Source organism: Rattus norvegicus, chromosome 14 (assembly GCF_036323735.1).
Source record: "Rattus norvegicus strain BN/NHsdMcwi chromosome 14, GRCr8, whole genome shotgun sequence".
In the NCBI taxonomy this organism is placed as follows: domain Eukaryota; kingdom Metazoa; phylum Chordata; class Mammalia; order Rodentia; family Muridae; genus Rattus; species Rattus norvegicus.
Window position 1 is genome coordinate 77631067 of NC_086032.1, and position 22831 is coordinate 77653897.

The window sequence follows — 22831 nt, forward strand, 5'->3', positions numbered from 1 at the left end:
CCTGGAGTTTGCTGGTTTGCTGAGGCTGTCAGAGCCCTCCTGCCTCTGCCTCCACAGTACTGTGACTGCAGGCTCTGTATTCAGCTCTTTTATTGGGTTCTGAGGATTCCCAACTCAGGTCACCATGCTTGTACAGCAAGCACTTAGCCACACCAGCCAGCCCTTACTTTACTGTGAGATTTGGTATCACATAGCCCATGCTGGCCATGAACTGGCTGATTTCCCTGCCTCCACTTCCCAAGTGCTGGAATTCCAGGCCTGACTACCACACCCAGCTCTTACAATGCTTCCTTTGCAGAGACCAGGCACACTTTATTCACTGACAACCCACTGGGTGATTCAGATAGGTTTATGTCCCCCCACAGAAGCTGGGTTACCCACCCTCCTGGCCTACATACATCATCTCATGATGACCCTGCAGGTCACATGTAATCCTGTGTGACTTATAGGCCCAGTGTGTATGACTGATAAATGCTACAGATTTTATTAGTCTAGAGATGGCATCATAAGCTCAGCCATTCTGCCTCTCCCTCCTGCTAGGACTACTCCCTTCCCAGTGTGGTAGGGAAGGGTCAAGAGTGTCACCCTGGAATGCTGTGTCCTATAGGAGTAGTCACTGCATGGTTCTGTGTGGAGAGTGACAATAAGCAGCTCAAATTGTGAGCTAGGGGGCGGCACACCAGTTATCATAACTCACGTGAATACCAAGTGCTCCCAATGCCTCAGCTCTGCCTGCTCTTCTGTGCAAGCCTCCGGTGCATCCTGTTGTAGCCTCTGTCTCACGCCCTGCACCAGCTCCTGGCCACGCTCTCTCTCCTCTGCCTCCAGCTGCGCGGTACGGGCCGCAGACTCCCGGCTATGCTCCTCTAGGATCTGCTGCAGGAAGAGCCAGGGAGCACTGCGCTTCAGCAGCTCCTGTGTCATGGCCGTGCTCTGCAGGCGCCTCAGCTCCTCTGTGGCTTTCTCAGACAGTGACACAGTCAGGACCCGGAGGTCATCCAGGGCAGCCTGGTCCAGCCGCTCCTGCAGCTCCTCCAGGGCAGTGGTGTGCTCGGCCATCACGCTCCTCCACTGCTGCAGGTACTGAATGGCATCCTCCGCAGTGCTGGAGGCCTCGCCAAGGGACACCTGCTCTTTCTGCTGCTCCTTGTGCTGGTGGGAATGTGAGAAAGGGCAATTGAATGGGCGGGGCCTGTGGCTTTTGGGAACACGGGGAATTGGGGTTCAGAGGTGCAGTATTTTCTTTACAAACTTTCAGGGGCACAGAAGATATGCGTACAGTAGTGTTCCCAACAATTTAGAAAGCTGCTTAGCACAACCAAATCCCAGGCTCTGGTGGTATAGGCCTGTCACCCCAGCTGCCTAAGAGACTGAGGCAGGAGGATTGTAAATTCAAGGTCAGCCTGGGCAACGTAGTGAATCCTGTATCAAAGTAAAGGGGGCTGAAGATGCAGCCGACCCTTGGTTCAGACCTCAGCAACCCCTCACCTACACACACACACACACACACACACACACACACGCACGCACGCACGCACGTGCACATGAACATTAAAAATTCATGCTTGACAACCAGTTATATAATAACTAAAGGCCAAGAGGTGGCCAGCCCTCCAGAGTTCAAGCCTGGCTTTCCCACCCACGAATCTTGCTTTCCCTCCGTCTCTGTTTCTTGATCGGTCGAGTGGAAGTAGCAACAGCACGTACACTGCAGTAGGGACCTTCATGAGTTGCTCAATACACACTCAGCACGTAGGAAAATGCTGGTGGCAATGCACACTTACTGTTAGCCCTACTATGTGTCTGGCATGTGGTCACTAAAATTATGATATGTGAGTAGGGAGGCCAATGTTTATACCTGTGGAAAACAGCTTTATGAGGAAGTCAGCAGAGCCTCTTAAGGAAGAACCTAAGTGAATCCCAAAGAAAAGACCTCCTGAGTGATGGACACCTGGTACCAAGGCTCTACAGTAGGAAAGACCTGTCCTGCATGAAGATGCCCATGGTGGTGTCACCTATGACGGTGGGTCCACAGCCCCCATTCTATTTAAAAGCAGGAGCACTGCTCTTCCGTCTGCTCATGCTGTGACCAGTGGGGCCGTAAATCCAGTCTTCCAATGTTTTTTTAAATCAATTCTTTATTGATTGCATGTGTCCGGCCATGTCCATGGCAACGGGAACAAAACATATAGCTTTTGTGAAGCTAGCATACGTCTGAGTCGCTCATAACATTTATCAAGAGTAACATTTATCAAGAATAACATTTGTGAGAAATGGCCAAAATCTGCATCGAGGTCTGGAGTCAAGTCCTCCTTCCAGATGTTAACCTTGTATGGGGCCAAACCATCTAGGAAATGTGACTCCGGGTTCCCACACTTGACCACCTTAATACCGGAAAGGGGTGGTGATGGCACGGAAAGTTCTTCAGTGATTGGAGTCAGAGGCATGGCTTTCGGTTGGACATGATTAGTTACTAAAAAGCAGTTCTACGATTTCGTGTTCAGGCTCTCAACCTTGGTCAGAGAAACTTCTTTTTGCAGGAGATGGTGGGTAGTTCAGAGACACTCACGTTATGAGAACCAGTGGCTGTATCATGCCCCTCCTCCAATGGAACACTTACATCACACATCCCCCTGCACCCAAGGGCTCAGGGAACACTGGGGAAGAGGGGCAGAGAGAGTGAGAGCTGGAGGACCTGGAGAAGCGTTACCCAGACATGACAACTGTGCTGCCTACTTACGCAAGACCTGCCTCAAATCAAACCATTAAGTCCACATTCTGACATGATGAGGGAGGGCCTCACAGTGCCCCATTCCTAGCTGAGAAGCCACAGGCAACCTACAGGTGCAGGGGAGAGTCAGTTTTCATCAGAGATGTGATTCCTGGTGTGTTGCCAGTGTTGTAGTGGTCAGCCTTACGCACACGTCAATATGAGCAACACTAATTAGACTTGAGAGAGAAAGAGACAGACAGACAGACAGACAGACAGAGACAGAGAAACAGAGGGATGGTTCAAAGGTTAAGATCAGTGACTGCTTTTCCAGAGAATCTAGGTTTAATTCCCAGCACCAACATCATGGCTCATAACCATCTACAATTCCAGTTCCAGGGGCTCCAATGCCCTCTTCTGGCCTCTATTGACAGCAGGGAGGCTTATGGTACAACACATATATGCAGGCAAAATGATCATACACTCATTTAGAAATTAAACAAAAACTGGAGAAGACATGAGAGGGGATGGGTGGGGAAGAGATCTGGGAGGGATTAGAGGGGAGAAGTGAGGGGTGAAAAACACCAAAATGCATAGTATTCATGTGTGACATTATCAAGGAGTAAAAATAAAAACCAGTATCCAGAGACACAGCTGAAACCCCCGGCTCTCCCTGCTCTACCCAGCTGGACTAATATGCTACCTTATGTCACCCTGGGGTCCCTGAAAGCCCATGTGACACTCGAATCTGTCTTGATAAAGCTCTGGGTACTATGTCAATTCAAGTGGTTGCTAACATTCATTTGACCACCCTCTAAACTATGGTCTGTCTACCCAAGCTCTCCTAGCAAGCTTCCTAAATCACAGACTCAGGGTCACCTTTTAACCTTCTCCTTGGTCTAAATGTAGAAGGTCAGTCTTCAGACTGACATACCACGCCCCCTTGAGTTGGCCCTGCTTTTAGCCAGCTCCTCTGCAGCCCTGGCCTCGCCCCTCCACAGACTCCAGCCCCATTCTGCTCTCCGCCACATGCAACAGTGCACTCTGCCCTTAGTGCTCGAACTTGGAAGACAGTGCTGCCCTGCACCTCAGCTTTGCACTCATTCCTCTTGTCTACTCAAGTGTCTATTTGTCCTCAGGTCCCATCCATGCTGCACATGCTCTGGAAAGCCTGCTCCAGTGAAAGAGTGACTGTCACTATTGCATCTCATAAGGATTAAAGATGTCATCTTATCTTAATACACAGAACTAATTAAACAAAAAAAAATCAGGACCTATCATCATCCTCTGATTCCCTTCCAATGCAGACATTACTAGTCCACCACAAACTCTGCTATACTGAGACACAGAATCCTTTCTAAGAAGTCACTACTAATCAACCACAGATGGCAGATCATGACACCAGCTCTGAGCATCCTATGCTAACAGCAATGTCTGTCACTCTGTGGGAAGGGTTTTCTAGAGATGAAGAGCACAATGCCTCACATACCTTTTGCAGAAGTTCTCGCCGTCTCTTGGTTATTAATTTTTGGTGGAGCCTTTTCTTTTCTTGCTTTAAGTCATTGTCCAGCTTCTGTTTTATAGAAAAGGTTTCTGTCTGTGCACGCTCCAATAGCATTTCCATCTGATCTTCATCCAAGTAACCAGCCCTACATGGAGAAGATAGAAAGAGAATGTAGGCTTCTCCCGCCCCCTCCCCTCCCCTCCCCTTCACAGGCTGGGCTGCTATGTGACTGGGTGAGCAGTTTTTATTAGGTTGGTCTCAAGCTGGAAAACCTCCAGGAGGAGAAGCTGCCACTGAGACACAAGTATGTTATCAGCAGAGTGAAGTCAGGGTGCATGGAGAGGGAAGGAGAAAGATCCGATGGGTCAGAAGTAGGCAGACCTTTGGGGAGAAAAAGATGTCCGCAGAGACCACTGGGTATGAAGAGTATTTCTTTCCAAGAAGAAGAGACCAAGAATCCTGAATGAAGATAAGAGAGAGACAGAGAAGGGCTGTGGATATCTGGGTAGTGATTCAGATGCTACGGTCTGAATGTTCCCTTCAAAATGCATGTTTACGGGTTGGGGATTTAGCTCAGTGGTAGAGCACTTGCCTAGCAAGCGCAAGGCCCTGGGTTCAGTCCCCAGCTCTGAAGAAAAAAAAAGAAAAAGGGAAAATGCATGTTTACATTCAGTTTCCCATATGAGTCTTAACCAGTGAGCTAAGTCAGAAATGGCCAGCAAGAGAAAAGAGGGGAAGAGAAGGGACAGGGAAGGACTCTGTGTGTGTGTGTGTATGTGTGTGTGTGTGTGTGTGTGTGTGTGTGTGTAAGAGAGAAAGAGGGAGAGGGAGAACGAGAGGGAGGAAGAGAAGGAGAGAGAGAGAGAGAGAGAGAGAGAGAGAGAGAGAGCTATAACTGCAGCAGTGGGTTATCTGTGAAAGGGGAGTCTTATTCCCTTGCCCCAACCTTTCCCTCTCAAGCACTGTCATCATGCAATGCCTTCTGCATGGTCCAACACAGGAGTAAGGCCCTCATCAGATGAAGTCTTAACCTTTTCATGTTCCCAACAGACCATACACCAAATAAATTCACATTGCGTCCAGCCTGTGCTGTTCTGTGGCAGCAACAGAAACGTGACATCTCCAAAATGTAGGTAACACCCAACTCCTGAGTTCCCAAGAAGAGCGAACTTACAGTACGAAGGATCAACCCCATCTTTGAGCCTCATATCTTACTGTGTGTCAGCTACACCGTCTCTGCCCTTCCAATGGGATCACATTGCAGGCACCTGGGTCCTGTGCCTTCTAACAGGAACTGAGTCACAACAACCCCTTGTACAGGTGGAGGGACTTCCGAGCCTCTGTGACCCATGAGCCAGTCCCTACACTGGCTCTCCTAATGTCTGTCCTGGTGTCCTAGACCCTTGACAAGTGTGTGCTTCTCCTGCTACTACTTCCCCAGGCCTGTCTGTATCCCTTGGCTGTGTCCCCAGTTCTATGCAGATCTGACAATGCTGATGGAAGGGAGGAGGAAGGAACAGAAGCAGGGGCTTTCAGAATCAAAGTCTGTGGTTGTAGCTAAAGTGGCTGCTGCTCAAAAATGACGACTTACAGCTCAGACCCTAACATTGACATGAAAAGCTGGGCATGGGAGAATAATCTGTCACCCCAGGCAGGAGAAAGGGTGGGGTAGTGGTGGTGGTGGTGAGGCAGGAGCTTTCTAGCCACACAAGATAACCAATCTCTGGGCTCCAGATTCAGTGAAAAAAAAAAGTCCTATCTTAAATAGTAAAGTCAGAAGCCAGAGAGTAAAACACTCAGGACCAACTCTAAGCCTCCATATGTGTACACACACCACACCCCAACCAGACAGACAGACAGACACACACACACACACACACGCGCGCGCGCGCGCGCACACACGCACGCACGCACATACGCGCACACACACACGCGCGCGCGCGCGCACACACGCGCGCACACACACACACACCACACCCCCAACCAGACAGACAGACAGACACACACACACGCGCGCACACACACACACACCACACCCCCAACCAGACAGACAGACAGACACACATACACACGCACACACACAGGGGGTGGGGTGAGAGGTAGGTCTGTGCCCAGTATTTAAAACAGAATTTAAAATAAGAGGTATGATGGGTATGATGGCCTTCCCTGGAAACAGCTCGGGGCAGCCAAGCAGCTGCTGTTTCTTCAGGCTGAGGCTAGGAGCCCTCCTTTCACTTCAGCGAGCATTAATTAGGAACGGCAAGCAGACTGCAGTGATAAATCCATTATCATCTCAAGATGGGCAGTGCCTACATAATCTGCATCTTACTGAGTCTTTATAACCACAGTAGGAAACTTCGAAGTCCTGTAACATGACCTGAGGCATAGAACCAATTCACAAAACCATGCAGGGTCACGAGCAGGTCAACCTCACAGTCCTGTCCCTGTTTGGTTCAGACATAAATAGCGCATCTCACTGTTTACAAGGAGGCTGTCTCAAAGCATGGCTGGGTAGGGACTGTGACAAGAGGCAAGGGAGGAGCTGCTTGAAGCCCTTGCTTTATGACTCACCCTACCCTGCACGGTCCCTAGTCTGCTCATCCAATGTCATCCTTCTTCATAGATTTATCCAGAAAACATGGTTTAGAATTTGCTTTTCCAAACAATCCAAGATAGGAGCATGAAGCCATGAGGCAGAGCTGGCAGAAGCTAAGTGTTGGGGACATTAGGTGGGGTGGGGCCATCATTCCATCACAGTTGTCTTAACTACCATGTATGTTTTTAAAGTCTACTGAGAGGGAATTCTATAACAAATGAACCTCACGATCAACCAGATGATAGCATTTGGCCAAGGCTGAAGGCAGAGACTAGCCTTGGGAGCAGGTCAGCCTTCCTTTGGTATTGGGCAGGAAAAAGGGGACAGTGTTTCTGTGTCCCTCATGAGGCTACACGCTCTTACCTCTCATGTTTATGAATGAGACTTGTTAGCTGGGTAGCTGCAGTGCTCAGCAGCCCTTGCACGCGGGTCTCCATGGCCTGCAGTCTCTGGACCAGGTACTCTCTGTGGCCAAACCTCTTGCTGAGATGGTATCGCTTGGTGGCCTGGAAGAAGTCCATCAGCTCTTCTATACTCTCCTGGTTTGCAAAATAAGATGCATGCCTTATTAGAATGCTAAGAAATGTCTCTGTGGACATAAGTGACTTTTCATTTTGGAAGACAGTTGGCAGACCATCATTGGGTGAACACCTTGAATCTCCATGCTGTAACAAAGGCTATGAGGAGGAGATAGGAGAACATGAGTGCTCTGAGAAGTGTCCTAGAGACCAAATGCAAGCATCACTCCCACTGCAACATGTCTGCACCACCAAACAGGACCATCTGTGATATCTAGGCCATCGGTCACCTTCTTACATCCACCATTCCCAGCCCAGCTGGGAATGTCACATAGCTTTACACTGTGGGACAAGTGTTGATGTTCTGGGGTGAATCACCTACCTAGCCAGCCCCATAGTGGCTAAGGAGACAAAACGAGCAGGGCAGGTGCAAAGAACAGCAGAAGGGAGTCACAGTAACACTTGCTGGCTCAAGTCTGTGTGTTCTCTGGGATATCTCTGGGTAAGAGTACTCTGAGCCTCCACCTCCCCCATTTTAATTGAAGAAGAGAATCATTATTCCCAATCTACAGATAAGAAGACCAAGTCCACAGGACACATCGCACTGCTGGGAATGGCTAAGCACAGATGAGTAAATCTAGTTCCCATCATGCTGCTCGAAGTACAGAAGCAGGGATCTGAAGCCAGAAATGTGAGTCTAGGTTCCAGGCTCCAGCCCTGGAGAGCTGTCCTCCAAACCCAGCATCTGCAACAGTGGCCATCCCAGCAGGCAATGCTGCCTCTCTCTGTGGAGACACTGGACATTCAGACCCCTGATGGCTGGACAGTCCCCTTGCACAATCTATGACCTGTTCATCTTCCAACATGGAGGTCAGTACTATCTGGCAAGACACTGAACAGTCAGGAGTATGAAGCCAAGCTGGCTTTCCCCTGGGCCTTCCAGGCACCAGATTCCCAGGCCAGGATTATCGTAACAACACTCCATTGGTTTCTAGATCTAATGGAGCCAGATCCCTCAGCCATCAGGAACTCCACAGCCAGCTCCCACACCCAAACCGTGCAGAGAGTACAGAATACTAATGCCAGTGGGTGGGGCAGGGCACTCTTTAAAACAATGTCCTGTGCTCTTTCCCAGTGTCTGGTAATAGGCCTCAGTGCCTCCTGGGAGTGAAGTGCACTCAAGAACTGTTCCTAAGTTTGTGATACTGTGGGGTCCAGACATCTACCTGAGCAGCTACTATCACAGTGGTTGGTGGGCAAAACCTAGTTCCAGGTGGAGAGGTGGTGTGTTCTCTCTGAGCATCTTCTGAGCATGACAGAGGCTTCCTAACAGGTCGAGGTGATGACTTCTTCCCTCCTATCCCATATCAGATCTGCTCAGTTTCTGCAAGGACCCCAAATGCTAAAGGTTGGCAGGTCATTCTCAGCCTTGAGTACCAAGGCTTAAAAGATGAAGACTGAGTCCTACAGCCTACAGTTTGCTCCTCTGTTGATCTACATCATTCAAAGTCAGGAAATTTCCCACAATACTACAATGCTCAGAGGACTAGAACTGGCTCAGTCTACACGAACAATCTTTACACTTCCGTTTATTGGCCCATCTAGACATAGACCCTAAATCCTAGATATATATCAACTGGTGTACACATGCATGTGTAGGGGCATCATCCAGGATCTAGTGGTGTTGGTACTACTGTGTGTGTGTGTGTGTGTGTGTGTGTGTGTGTGTATTGTGTCAGTGTGTGTGTGCATGTGTGCATGTATTGTGTCTGTGTGTGTATACATGTGTGTATACATGTGTGTGTGTTGTGTATGTGTGTGCGTGCATGTGTATGTGTATTGTGTCAGTGTATGTGTGTGCATGTGTGTGTTGTGTCAGTGTGTGTGTGTGTGTGTGTGTGTGTGTGTGACATTTTATGCAATGACTACCGAAGATCAGTTCATTAAACCTCCACTGTCCCAGGACCCACAGCTGATTGATATAGGAAGAACCAGAATCCAGTCTAAGTCAGCTTGAACCCATGGCTTGCACTCCGAGCCACCTTCTGCCCTCCATATGAGAAAATGACTCCTTTACCAGGAGGAAGAAGGGCTAACAAGCTCACCAGTGCCCAGCGCAGAAGGAAGACAGGACTATGCTCTAGGGGGGAATAAATCACCGGGGCTTTAGAAAGCACCTCTGTGCTGGAGAAAGCCTGAATGCAGACGTTACCTGTGTTTTAGAATAGTCTTGCAGCAGCATTTTAGCCACCTCGGGCCTCAGTTCTCCTTTGGCAACAGCACTCTGTATCTGGGTATAGACGATGCTGTGTAATTCGTTTCTCTGGAAAACAGCCAGCTGCCTGTGTGCTTGGGCAAAGTCCTCTGCTTGCTGCAGAGTGAGGGACCTCTGCAGGTCCTCCTGCTCCAGCCCATGGAGGGTCCGCAAAAGGCTGCTGCACTCTGCAGCAGACTGTGGAGAGAAGAGAAACCTGTGAGAGGCAGACAAACTGAACGTGAACACACACACATGCCCACGAATGCATATATGCACACAGATAATACACATATGCAAAGGACACACAGCACACTCAAAACAATGAACTGCACACACACACACACACACACTGTATTGCATACACATGCCATGTATAGGCAGTGCATGTGTACATATAACCACATATGAACCATGTGCAATATATATATTGTCCATGTGCATGCTGCACTGATATACATATCTTCACTGTATACATACATGTGTGTGCACACACAGCAGTACATCTAAAGGCAGACAAGTGTGTGTATACATGATACACAGACATATAACATAGCACATGTGCACACATGCGCGTGCACGCACACACACACACACACACACACACACACACACACAAGCTGACAGCTGCTGAGTCCTGGAAAGATGCTGTGATGCTGTTCCAGCCCATCCTTCCTTGTTATCTGAATTTTCTGCCAGAACAGCTGTAAAACAGAAAGTTCACAGTGGGCGGGCATGCGCCAATTTGCAAATCAAATTGCTTGAACAGCGTCTGCAGAAAATGGAAATCTCCGACATGTCAACGGATGGCACAGTTAGACTCACAAGGTAACTCTTATCCCTTTCACTCCCAGTGCCAACGAGGAGAAAAAATTGCCAGCAATCAAGCCTCTGCTTCTCAGTGGGGCGAGAAAGAGATCCTGAGAAACGGTACTTGGCTGCCTGTGTTAAGATCTGAGGAGTGGGGGGCTGCATCCTATTAGCAGGACACCTATTCCTACCTTCATGGGTAGATAGGATCAAAGGTCCCCGGTGGATACGTCAGGTGACACTTCCATGTGTGAGGGTATAAACTAGAGCATGATGGGATATGTCTGAGATGACTTTCCATGGCAGCATACACCTCACCCCGACCCTGGCCTGGAGGCCAGGTGTCAACAGCCAGTCTACTCCTCTTTCCCCCTCCATCTCACTTACTGAGACAGGGTCTCTCCTGAACTGGAGCTCACTGCTTCCGCTAGGCTGGCTCACCAGGGAGCCCTAGAGATCTGTCTCTATTCTCCCAGACGTTACAAGTGTGTCACCATGCCTGCTTCTACATGGGTGCTGGGAATCCAAACTCATGTCCTCACACTGGCACAGCAGGCACTTTACCTGCTGATTCCCTACCCTGCCCTGTTGTCTTGACGTAATTAGATCCCTCTTTTATTAACTGTGAGTAAATAGGGGTTGACAGAAGACCCCATCATGGGTGGGTATGGCTACATCACATGAGACCCCTTAAGGAGGAGAGGAATAAGTACTCACTGAAAAGAGAGACAGTCTGTTTCCTGCTGGCCATGAAGCCAACAGTGACTGTGGCAAATCCATAGTCCTACACACACCAAAGTGAATTATGCCCACTGCATGAAGAGTTTTGGACCCTGAGGTCCAAAGGAGCAAAGGTTGCAAACTTGAGGCATCTTGAGTACAGGACCCAGCTGAGCTTTCTGGACTCTTGCTCAAGAAGTGGGGAGATACGGCTGTTTTAAGTGCCTGGACCCGAGCGGCATTTTGCACAGCCAGAAAATATGGACACCTTCCCTTTTACAAGGTCAGATCCATAGGCTCAGAAGTTCAGGCCCTTTCCCTAAGTTCCACATAAGCAGCCATTTAAGGGCTAGGTTCTGAAACCACACACAGAGAAGGCAGCACTCTACAGTAGCAGAAGAACGGCAGGACAGGTGAGCATGTGCGTGATCTCACCTGTACCACCTGGAACCACACGTGTGCCTGGTAGCACCGCACGCATGGCTGAGACCTAGGAGATCAGAAGAGGGCATCATATCTCCTCTTATGAGCTGCCACGTGGTGCTGGGAATCGAGCCCAGGTCCTTTGGAAGAGCAGTCAGCGCTCTCAACTGCTAAGCTGTCTCTCCAAGCCCTTGTTTTGTTTTGAGAGGGAGGGTCTTACATAGCCTGGCCTGGCTATGACCTTACAAATAGCTGAGGACATCTCTGAACTGAGCCTCCTACTCTATCTCCCCAAAGCTGGGATTACAGGCATAAGCTAGAGAAATCCACCTATTTAATATAAGGTTTTCTATTTTAAATACTGTCAGTAAATGTGCATCTGTAAAAAGCAAGCATTAGAGGTTCCCTCACCTCCCTACCCCAAAGCCAAACCCCTACTGAACTGTCCAATGAAAGAGCCTTTTCATGGAGAGGAGGCGTGGCCAGCAGGGTGCTTCAGCCAATAGCAGGCTGGCTTTGAGCTGTCCCAGAGCTGCACCAGTGCTCCAGTTCACTCTACGCCATCCAAAATGTAAGGTTAAGATTTCCTCAGTTACGTTCCTTGTACTCCACTCAGCAAGACAGGCAGCCTGTAAAACTGTTTTATAAAAATACGTCAATCAGAGGTGTAATGTCAGGTTCTTACACAGAAGGAATCGTTTTCTTTCAGAAGCTTAAGAGGGAGCTTGGAAGCCTCTGTGGACCCAGGCAGGATACAGGTCGTCAAATAGTCAATGGTGCCTAGGTACAGAAGAGGGACTGCCCTTGCTGTGCTGCACCACACAACCACTCTGTTGGTGTCCATAGCATTTCCAATGGTCTGCTACCACAGTTTGGGTACTGTTTATATCAGATGAGGAAGAGGAGAAGGGAGGTCAGGACTAGGGAAGCTGAGCTGTGAGGTTCTGCTTTCCTGGGCCTCAGTTTCCCCACCTTTAAATGCAATTATTTTATGTTTTGTATCCGAAGTTTCCCAAAAGATGACATTAAACTATAATGTCAAGCCTCAACTTGACACCATCTAGAGTCACCTGGGAAGAGCTTCAATGAAGGATGCCTTGAACAGGTTGGTCTGTGGGCGTGTCTGTGGGGGCTTGATGTGTTTACATCAATTAGTGTGGAACGGTCCATGCCAAGAGTGGGCAGCACCATTCCTTAGGCTTGGATCTTCAACTGTGCCAGAGCGGAGAGAAAGCGCTGAGCACTAACATGTTTGTGTTCGTCTCTCTGTGTTCTTGATTGACTGCTTCAAGTGTCTGCTGCCTCAACTTCCCAGTCATGATGAACTGTAAGTAACCTGGAACTGTGAGCTGAAATAAACCTCTTCCCCTAAGCGACTTTGTCAGAGTACTTTATGACAGCAACAGGAAGGGTGCTGAAGGGGTCTAAGGATGAAATCTCCCTAGAGGCTGACTTGGTCCCCAGCTAGTGGTGCTGTCTGGAAAGGTGATGTAACCTTAGGTAGAGCCTTGCTGGAGGAGGCAGGTCACTGGGGTGGGCTTTTAGGTTCTGGCTCCACTTCCTGTTCTCTCGTGTGTGGAGAAGGTGTGATTGCTCTGCCTTCTCACTATCGAGCTACCCCCAATCTCATGCAGCCATACCTTCCCTGCTATGATGGAGTCTATCTCTCGGACTGTCAGCCAAAACAAACCATTTCTTTCTTTCTTTGCTTTTTGCCAGGGCCTCTTATCACCACAATAGGAAAGTAGCTAAGGCAAAGCTAACATGCCAGCACCCATGCAGGGTTGACACGCCAGCACCCATGCAGGGTTGACACGCCAGCACCCATGCAGGGTTGACACGCCAGCACCCATGCAGGGTTGATTGCCAGCACCCATGCAGGGTTGATTGCCAGCACCCATGCAGGGTTGACACAGGCACTGACTGAAGCTCTCGCTATTATCTTTTCATTTATATTGAGCTTTTAACTGACTCTTGAAAACAGAAACGTGGGACATATTGATGGGCCGCCTTGTGACATTTCAGCGTGAGTATTTGCCACACAATGTTGAACCAGGTCCACACGGCTACCTCTTCCAACACGAATCATCTACTTAAGGTGAAAACACACAAGTCCTCTGGCTTTTAGAGATGCACGGTCTGTCAAGGTTGCCCAAGACCACTTGGCTATGCAATGGTGGGTAGATCATCTCCTCCCTGTGCCTTTGTGCTGGGCAACAGACACCAAACTGTCTCCCTTGCTCTTGCTGTGCCTCAGAGTCCAGAGCCCAACCTCTTCCATCTGGACTGAGAGGTCCTACCATGTATTATTAACTTACTTTACACTAACTTACTTCACACACAGCCTTCTGAGGCAAACAGATGAGAAAGTGCCATCTCTATTGTTCAAAAGGTGGAGAGGACCAAGGGAGGCTCAGCCTTCTGGAAAAGCAGGATGAAACCCACCCCCACCCTCAAAAAAAAAACAATCCTAGAAGAGCTGGAGCCTTTCGGCATCAGACATGCTCTGAAAGCCATATTACTTTGTAGTACAGGCTGGCTAATGCTATTTTTATAGGGAAAATTGAAAACCAAAACTCAGAAAAAATTCTGGTGAGATGATACTGGGATCGGATCAGTACACAGTGTGTTAGACACACTCTCCCTGAGGGCCTGGCTCTGGGAGATATGGCTGAACCACACTGATAGACAAAGCATTAAAGAACGGGGGTGAGCAGTGAGGCTGGAGTGCACAGAGTAGCATTCACTCCCAAAATACAGGAACATGTCTAAATCCTGACCCCATAACTCCCAAGGGTCTTTGAAGGTCGAATCAAGTTAAGGATCTCATAAGTGCATCCCAGGTCCTGAATCAAATGACAAGTGTCCTTACAGGAGATAGGGAAGAGGTGGCAGGGTTCCAGGAAGACGCCGTGAGAGGATAGAGCAGGGGTGAAGTGACTTAGCTACAGCCCGAGGAACACGTAGAGCCACCAGCAAAGCTGTCCACCAAAGAAGGCCCTCCCTAAACACTCCAGAGGTTCCTGGACCCTGCTGACACTCTGAGTTATATTTCCAGAGTCCAGAACCACAAAGGAACAAATTCTCTCTCTCTCTCTCTCTCTCTCTCTCTCTCTCTCTCTCTCTCTCTCTGTCTGTCTGTCTTTCTCTCAGACATCAGATGCACCTTGTTCTAGCATCCACAGGGAGCTAGTATAGCATCTACACAGGTCACAAGCCCCACCCTAACCACTATAGCACTGAGGCAAGGCGGACCCTGGAGCAAGGGAACAGGTGGAGCCCTTTACTGTAGCAGTGTCTGTGCTGAAGACTGAGGGAGCCTTAGCCACCAACTGAGAGCATTTTATTCACTTCAGGGGCGGAAGATAGCCTGTGTTCATGGCAGGTGGAATCTAAGGCAGCAGTCAGGCACTCTCTAGACTGCTGGGCCTAGAGGACACAGGTGTTCAGACATGTGTGAGCATAGGTCACATGGTCTGGACAGCCATCTCTCTTACTGGGAAGATAATATAGACTAGCTTGACTGTACCTGGCAGACCGCTTCTCTCAGGTTGGCCACTGGTACCTTGACTATTTTTCTCTTCTACCACTCATCCCACATACTCTGAGGGGTGCTCGAAGGACTTAGGATACAAGGGCATCATATGCAGAATCAAGATAATTGTGTAACGATGTCTTCCAAATTAAAATTCCCTCCTAGAGGAAGGAGAGGGGCTCATAAGACTCAAGAAGTAAACAAAACCAGCTAAGCTCAGGGAGTAACTGAAACTCACAAGGCTCCTCCCCAAAGTTATATAAGCAGCAACAGTCATTTGGGAGAGAAGACTCTTCTATGGAACTGCCTGCAAGTTGGAACAAGGTGTGATACTGGGAGTCATCGCTCATGCTGCTGTGGGCTTTTAATCACCATATAGTTGCTTCTGAGCACCCATAATAACTTCAACAAACTGGTTCACTAAGCTAGACTCCAATGGAATCCTTTTTTTTTTTTTTTTTTTTTTTTTTTTTTTTTTTTTTTACCATTGGTGCCCTGTTTGAGGGGAGTAGACATTTGTTCAGGTCTCCACAGGAAAAGTAACACAACTGTCCAGGCTTGCCTGGGTGGGTAGATGCATGGATGGATGGATGGATGGATGGACGGACAGATGGGCAGGTGGATGGATGGGTGGGTGGATGGATGGATGGATGGATGGATGGATGGATGGATGGATGGATAGATGGACAGATGGGCAGGTGGATGGATGGGTGGATGGTTTGAGGCACTGATAACTGATGAGACCTTGAGGAGAAATGAGGCACATACAAAATTTCAGGGTTGACTTACCCTCTCACTAACTCGCTTTAACACCTCTTCTGCTTCCTCCATGGCCACCATCTCCCTCTGGTACTGGTTTTCTGTCTTCTTCCTCACTTCTAGGTCACACTCTGCCGTGAGTGCCAACATCTTCCGCTCATACTCCTCCTGGATTTCGTTTTCCAGCAGCAGAAACTGCTTTTTAAAAGCAGCAGCCATCTTCCTTTCTGTTTGCAGAGAGAGGTGACCACCACTGATCAGATTCTTCATCAGAAGGGCAATGATGTCCTTACTAATCTGGTTTCGACAAGCCTCCAGATCCGCATCTGCCTGATTCAGGGTTGCGATCTCCAACCTGAGAAATAGAGGTCAAGTGGACTCCATTACATGGCGCATGGGAGAGCAAGAGGCTCCTTGAGACGGCTAGGCTTTAAGGTATCTATAGGAAAAGCGTTTTCTCTCTTTCCCCTCCCTCTCTTCCCACTTTTCTCTTCCTTTTACTCTTTCATGATTTGAAGGAAGACTGTTTCCCACAGGTTCCTTTGTTTAACCCTTGGTCATCAGTTGGTGGCACTGTTTGGGGGTGGTTATGGAACCACAGTAGGTACAGCCTGCCTGGAAGAAGTGGGATGCTGAGTACAAGCCATGAGGATGACAGCCCTGCTTTCTGTCTGGCCTCTGATTCCTCAGGCCTCCAGATGTGAGCACGCAGCCTCATATTCTCGCTATTCCCTCAGCCCACGAACCAAACTCCATCTTTCTTCCTTTACACTGTAGAATAAAAGCACAATGTTTAAGCCTTTCTGAACATCTGCCCAAATGGATTCCAGAAGTACAGCTCAGCAACGCACAAAGACCCTCCCACTAGCTGTGCTCTGCGATAGCAGACATCGTCTATCCCTCGATGGGGATGTGATAATTCAAAGGTAGTAAAGAAAGCCACCACAGAAAATCCTAAGCATTAGAAGGTAGAGAACAACACATCATGGTCCATCTCATTCTGCTTGAATTTTGTCACCTTTCACCAGTCCCTTTAAGTCTATTTTTTTTTTGTCATGTGTATTGAGCACTGAAAGCAAATGCTATAAGATATGCTATCTTATCTGAAAACCCTTCAATGCACATCTATAAGTATCAAGGAGATCTATTTGATATGCATAAAGAGAAAATGGGTACCTGGCAGCTAACCTACATATTTTTTTTTACCAGAATAGCTGTAGTAAACTATTACTGTGAGTTAAATGCACTTCAATAAAGGATATTCCTCTAGAAGAGAAGTCAGTGCTATTAACTCTGAACCCAACCCCTATCGGTCTCATTTTAAAAGACACTCCATGCATTTGCTTCTTTTGTGGTCGCAGCAAGTGCTTAACTGCAAGGAAAGCTGCTGGATCCAGAAAGAGTGACAGGCGATGCCCGAAAGAGGTGTGTGCAGCAGTTAAATGCTAAATGCGCCAGCCAGAATCCCACAAGTTCTGAAAGTAAAGCTGAGTTCTACTCCGAGACAGACAAAACAGACTTCACACCCTTAAGGAAGCCTGTGGGACCGAAAGAATAATGGTTCCTCCCCCGCATCTTCAGTCCTGAACACATGAATAAAAGGACCTGAGGCTGCAGATGGAGCTCAGCCGCTGGCTTTGGCATCCACACATCAGTAAGGACGGTTTCAACGTGGAAGAGAGAGGCAGAAAAGGAATCAGGATCAGAGGAGGCAGCATGAGGAAGGGGAGAATGGGCGTATGATGATTGACCGCTCTGAGGACCTAGAAAGGGAGGAGCACGGAGTGAGGCTGCTTGTAGAAGCTGCGAAACTTGACTTTTGCCTGGAGAGACCCATCAGACTCTGATCTCCAGAATCCTAAGATTCTCAGGCATGAGCTGCCGAGCCTTCAGGGATCTGTGACAAGGGAACAGCAAACTCGCAGACACCACGCCGGGTGGCTGCAACCATCACACATTCAGAAATTATGGCGCCCTGTACAACCTGCACAATCTTGTTCTTTTTCATAGCTGCCTGGAGGACCACTTAATAACCAGAGGAGCTCAGAAACGGACTTGGTTTTCCCATCTGTGTGATGGGAATGACCTTAGGTTGCTGTTCAAATTTTTATCAAAGAGATGACAATTTCACAGCGCAATTTCCTAGCATGTTGGCCTAAATGCTCATAATTCCCTCCTTGGAGGGGATAGAGCAGATAGTTTGACACACATACCAGCTTAAAAATGGTTACAGCCACTTCACTGCCAAGGGCTTTATGTAGACTGTCAGCAGTGGCAACAAGAGAAACTGTAGACACACCAAGGCTACAGGACACAGAAAAAGAGTCCCTTCAAACCAGTTAAATTTCTAAGCTAAATGACATTAACTCTCATTGTTAATTGCTCAATGGCTTCGAAAAAACACAAATAGAAAAAAATTCCTCCTTCAAATATAGCGTCAGGTCCACCGGTGAAGGAATACACCTCCTTCACTTGTAATCACTTACAGGACAATGAAATTTACGTTTCTCCTTGACCCCCAGGAAATCCTTCATGACATCAAGAAGACAGATATTTGGGATCACACGGAACAGGGTTCTATGCTGGAACTCCTGTATCTCTCCTTGAACTGGTGCACCCACAGTAATGCCTAAGAAACACCATTGTTTAGAATTTCCAAGAACCAATTATGATTAATACGATCATTGATTACTAGTGATAAAAATGAGAATGGTATTCATGCCTTCTTTCCCTTTTGGTTCTTATAAAAAAATATCAGTCATTCTCACCAAATAGTGAGGCAAGTTATCAGGATAAAGTTAGGATCCAGTTGATACACAAGGAAGCAATTGGTTTTCTGAATGGGGGTGAGGGAGACTCATAAGCAACATGGGGAACAGTAATTCAGAAGGAAGTCTATGCAGCCACAGCCTCTTTTAGAATAATTCTGGTATCTTCAGGTTGGCTAGTATAACCATAGACCCACAAAACAGCTCAATATTAGCAAAGAGAAAGTTTTCCTCACCAGAACCAATTTCAATGGAAGGCATCCTACACGATTCCATGTAAAGGCCAAATATCACACATATACTTGTCTGTCTCTCTCTGTCTCTATCTCTGTCTCTTAGCATCTTTCTTCCTGGACCCTCGTTCACCAAGTATTTCCATGCAGAGAGGCCAGGTTATACTCTCTCTCCAGGCACTGGACTACTCTGTAAGAGGACATAATCGCTCGGGCAGGGGAGGGGGGGACTCCACGAGCAGAGCAGAAAAACTTTGCCTTCAAAGAACTTCCTGCTTAGGTAGGTAAGACAGAATGCAATGATATCTCTCTGTGTCTATCTGTCTGTCTGTCTGTCTGTCTCTCTCTCTCTGTCTCTATCTGTCTCTGCTGTCTCTCTCTCAGTCTGTCTCTGCTGTCTCTCTCTCAGTCTGTCTCTGCTGTCTCTCTCTCAGTCTATCTGTCTCTGCTGTCTCTGTCTCTCTCTATCTCTCTCTGTGTCTCTGTCTTTCTGTGTGCCTCTATCTCTGTCTCTCTGCCTGTCTCTGTCTCTGTCTCTCTGTCTCTCAGTCTCCTGTTTCTCAGTCTCCCTCTCCCTCTCCCCCTCCCCCCTCTCCCCTCCCTCTCTCTCTCCCTCTCCCTCTCCCCTACCTCTCCCTCTCCCCTCCTATATATGTAGTCACTTCTAGCAGCCAGGGATGCTATGAAGAGGAATAATTTGGTACACAAGATGGAGGAGCTATGGCTGCAGAGGTACATTTCCCTAGCTTTGTTTGACTCATCAACCCACTGTGCCCATGCAGCTGCTACTTTAGCCTACTCTTTCTGACTCTTGGATACCCACACCCCATCTCACATCTAATAGGTGCTGCCACCATCGTCCAGTTAATGGATCTTCTCTGGGAAGAATCCCCAGGCCAGGCACAATGCTGCATTTCTGCAGTCCCTGCATTGAGGCTATGGAAGCAGGACGATCAACAGTTTAAGCTCATTTTTGGTCACAGGGCAAGTTCTGAGGCTAGCTTGGGCTACATGAGACCCAGTCTCTGAGAAGAGGAGGATAAGAAGGAGAAGGAAACTTGAGTCCCCACTCCAAGGCATTTGTATTCTGCTCGTGTACACAGTAGAGACAAAACCCAGTATCCAGGCAGTGTCCACCACTGTGCTGAGCATCTAATGGGACCACAGCCAGGATCTTCTAAAACCTTGTCAATGAATTATTTTTTAGAAGTGTTCTAAGCAGGAAGAAGCAACCCCAAGCATTAAATGACCCAAAGATCCAGCAAATGGTTCCATTCTTCCTAGGCTGTGGGCTTTCACAGAGGACCATAGGCATTGCTTTGCAGAATACTTGAAAGAACGAAAAGATGGGTATTGCAAAACAACAAATGAACCATATGGTTAACAAACAAACAAAAAACCCTACTCAATATGTGTATTTACAACTCAAGCACAACAAATACTCCCTACACATCTGCCTCGTGCAAGACAACCCTCAGACGGCATAGGAAGGAGCCGCAGAGAACGCTCAGAGCCGCCAGTAAGGAAACTACCAGAGAAAGAAACACAGCCTTGTGCTGTCTCAGCAGCATCTGCGCTCAGTACTTCTAATTGCAGCACAGTGGATCTGAAAGCGCTCTCGACTGGGTGCAAGTTCATTACCACCCACACGGCCTCAGGCAAACCACTGGGGCCTGTCTGTATGGCAGGCAGCTCACTGGTCTGAAAACTGAGGGGAAGTGAGAATTTCATAAGATGCCAGATGCTTGGTGTGACCAGGTTTTTAGTCTTGGTGGTACTAAACTACTGGAAGCACACACACCCTGTTTCTAGAACCTTCTGTGATCAGCCAAGCTACCCAGTTTCTCCTTCCTCACAGCAGGTCCCAGCATGCACTGGGACCAAGCCCTAGTCCACTGTGACCCCAGTCAGGGAACTTGATAAAAACTAAAGGATAAAAGCAGATCTCCAAGTCCTCTTTGTGAGAGGCAGCCTGTGAAGAAACAGCAGAGTTGAACACGCAAGCAAGCCCAGGGCATGCTCCGTCAGGAGTAAGCCAGCAGCGGAAAAGGGCACAGTGCCACCTAGTCTTGGATATGTGGCAACAATCAAGCTGCCCGCTTGCAGGGTGAGAATCCCAGCTAAACCTTCAGTGAGAACTGCAGGCAGGATAAATGACTTGCTAGAGAAAAGGCTATTTTTAGTAAGGAGCCCAGGAGAGACTGATTTCCATGCAAACTAAGCCCCTGACATTTCCTTTGTGGGAGCTCAGAAACCTTAGTGGAGGTCAACACTAGAAGATAAAAGGTAACTGGCAAGTGGAGGAGAAGGGAAGGAGAGAGGGAGGGAGGGAAGGAGGGAGGGAGGGAGGGAAGGAGGGAGGGAGGGAGGGCAGATAGGTAGGTAGGCAGACAGAGAGACTGACTGACTGACTAGGTACCCAAACCAGTGTCCAACCACTGAGGCTGAAACACAGTTCAGTCAATAAATTTTAAGACTGAACTGGGCTGGGGAGGTGGAGAGATGGCTCAGGGGTTAAAGCCACTAGCTGCTCTTCTAGAGGACCTGTGTTCGGTCCCCAGTACCAGCATAGTAGAGCATACCCTTCTGTAACTCCAGTCCCATGGGATCCAACATCTTCTTCTGGCCTCTGTGGGCACCAGACACAGACATTCTGCTCAGACATACACACAGGCAGAACACCCATGATAATAAAGTCATTTTTAAAGACCGAGCTGGGGGAGGAGGGGAGGCGCTAAGAGGAGGAGGGATGAATTTCACTCCTGCCCTGAGTGTTCAAAGTCTGTGCTTGCTGATCAATGTGAAATGCTCTTCGGACAAAATAAGATCAGCAATCAAGAAGAAACTAAAAGAAGGTGCTGGAGTCCGAGAGTAACTAATAATGTCAATACTCTGGCGTCAAAACAATCAAGCTATAAGACCGTGGAGTTCCCTGTGGTGGGAATGGAGGGGGCGGGGCTCCTTAAACCCTTCACACTTTGAGTCAGAAGCAGAGGCAGAGGGTGGACACGCTCCTGCTTAAGAGGACTACTTCACCGGGTTGGGAGCACGCAGAGTCCTGTGTGTGTAAATTAAACGCCCAGCTGTCAGTTACCCAAGTCAGACCGTTCCACCCGACTTCATTTTCATACTGGGGAGGAGGGGACCGCTAGGAAACCCTTTGGAATTGCTTGTGCTCACATCACAACATATGAGAGGGTGTTTTGGGTCTCGGCAGGAGTTGCATCCCAGCTGCCCACCCATTTCTGCCTTCCTAAGACAGGGTGGCAAATTTTAATTGCCACCGTTGGCATTCCAATCAGAGAACTGGGCAAACATGAAGAGGGGCTGGTAAACAGCTGTCCAAAGCCTAATTTCCTAAACCGCGCATACCACCCTGAAATTTCACTCATCCTATGCACCCAAGGCTCCAGGCCTGGCTGCTCACGGAGATACTGAACAAGGAGGAGCATCCCCCAAGGAGGGCACAGTCCTCGCTGCCAAGGACAAGGAGCTTAAAAAGTACCATGAGTCAGACTCAGTACAGCTTTTGTCCAAGGAGGAATCACAACTGAACTGCTAGCAACACCCCTGGAAGGGAAACTAACCTTCAAGTCCTTACATAAGTAGAAGACAACACTCCACCCCAAGTTGTTTCTGCAGGCCTGTGAGTTAGTCTATGCCCTTCTCATCCAGGGTTTGGCAGGATGGGGACAGCACAGTGTGGGTCATTATCAACACAAAAGAGTTTCACCCAGCAAACCAAGGTGGGCACCTGGGCTGGCCTCTTGTTCAAACAGCCATTTCTTCCCTGTTTTCTGTAGTCAGTAAACAAACGCCCAGCACACTCTTCTGTTAAGATTTCACAATATCCCTTGAGCCTTCCCGTCCTTATACCTCCCTTTCTTCCTTCTGCCTAAAGTATTTCCTCTCACTTCCCTTGGAAGCTTCTACTACAGCATCAAGCACAAGTGATGATGTCACCCCCTCCAGGGAGCATTTCCAGGGCACCAAAAATGCAT

The 22831-nt window shown here is 48.4% G+C and overlaps 1 protein-coding gene across 3 annotated transcripts in view; it reads right to left on the bottom strand.

Moving 5' to 3' along the window:
• Evc2 (EvC ciliary complex subunit 2) overlaps positions 1-22831 on the bottom strand; it is an 87706-nt gene that overhangs the window by 39486 nt on the left and 25389 nt on the right. For all 3 annotated transcript variants that reach the window (XM_039091722.2, XM_017599114.3, NM_001106012.1), the window contains 5 exons: positions 15860-16184; positions 9541-9780; positions 7174-7349; positions 4200-4359; positions 698-1152 (listed from right to left, as the gene is read on the bottom strand). In XM_039091722.2, coding sequence (XP_038947650.1) covers positions 698-1152; positions 4200-4359; positions 7174-7349; positions 9541-9780; positions 15860-16184 — 1356 coding nt within the window. The remainder of the gene's footprint in view (positions 1-697; positions 1153-4199; positions 4360-7173; positions 7350-9540; positions 9781-15859; positions 16185-22831) is intronic.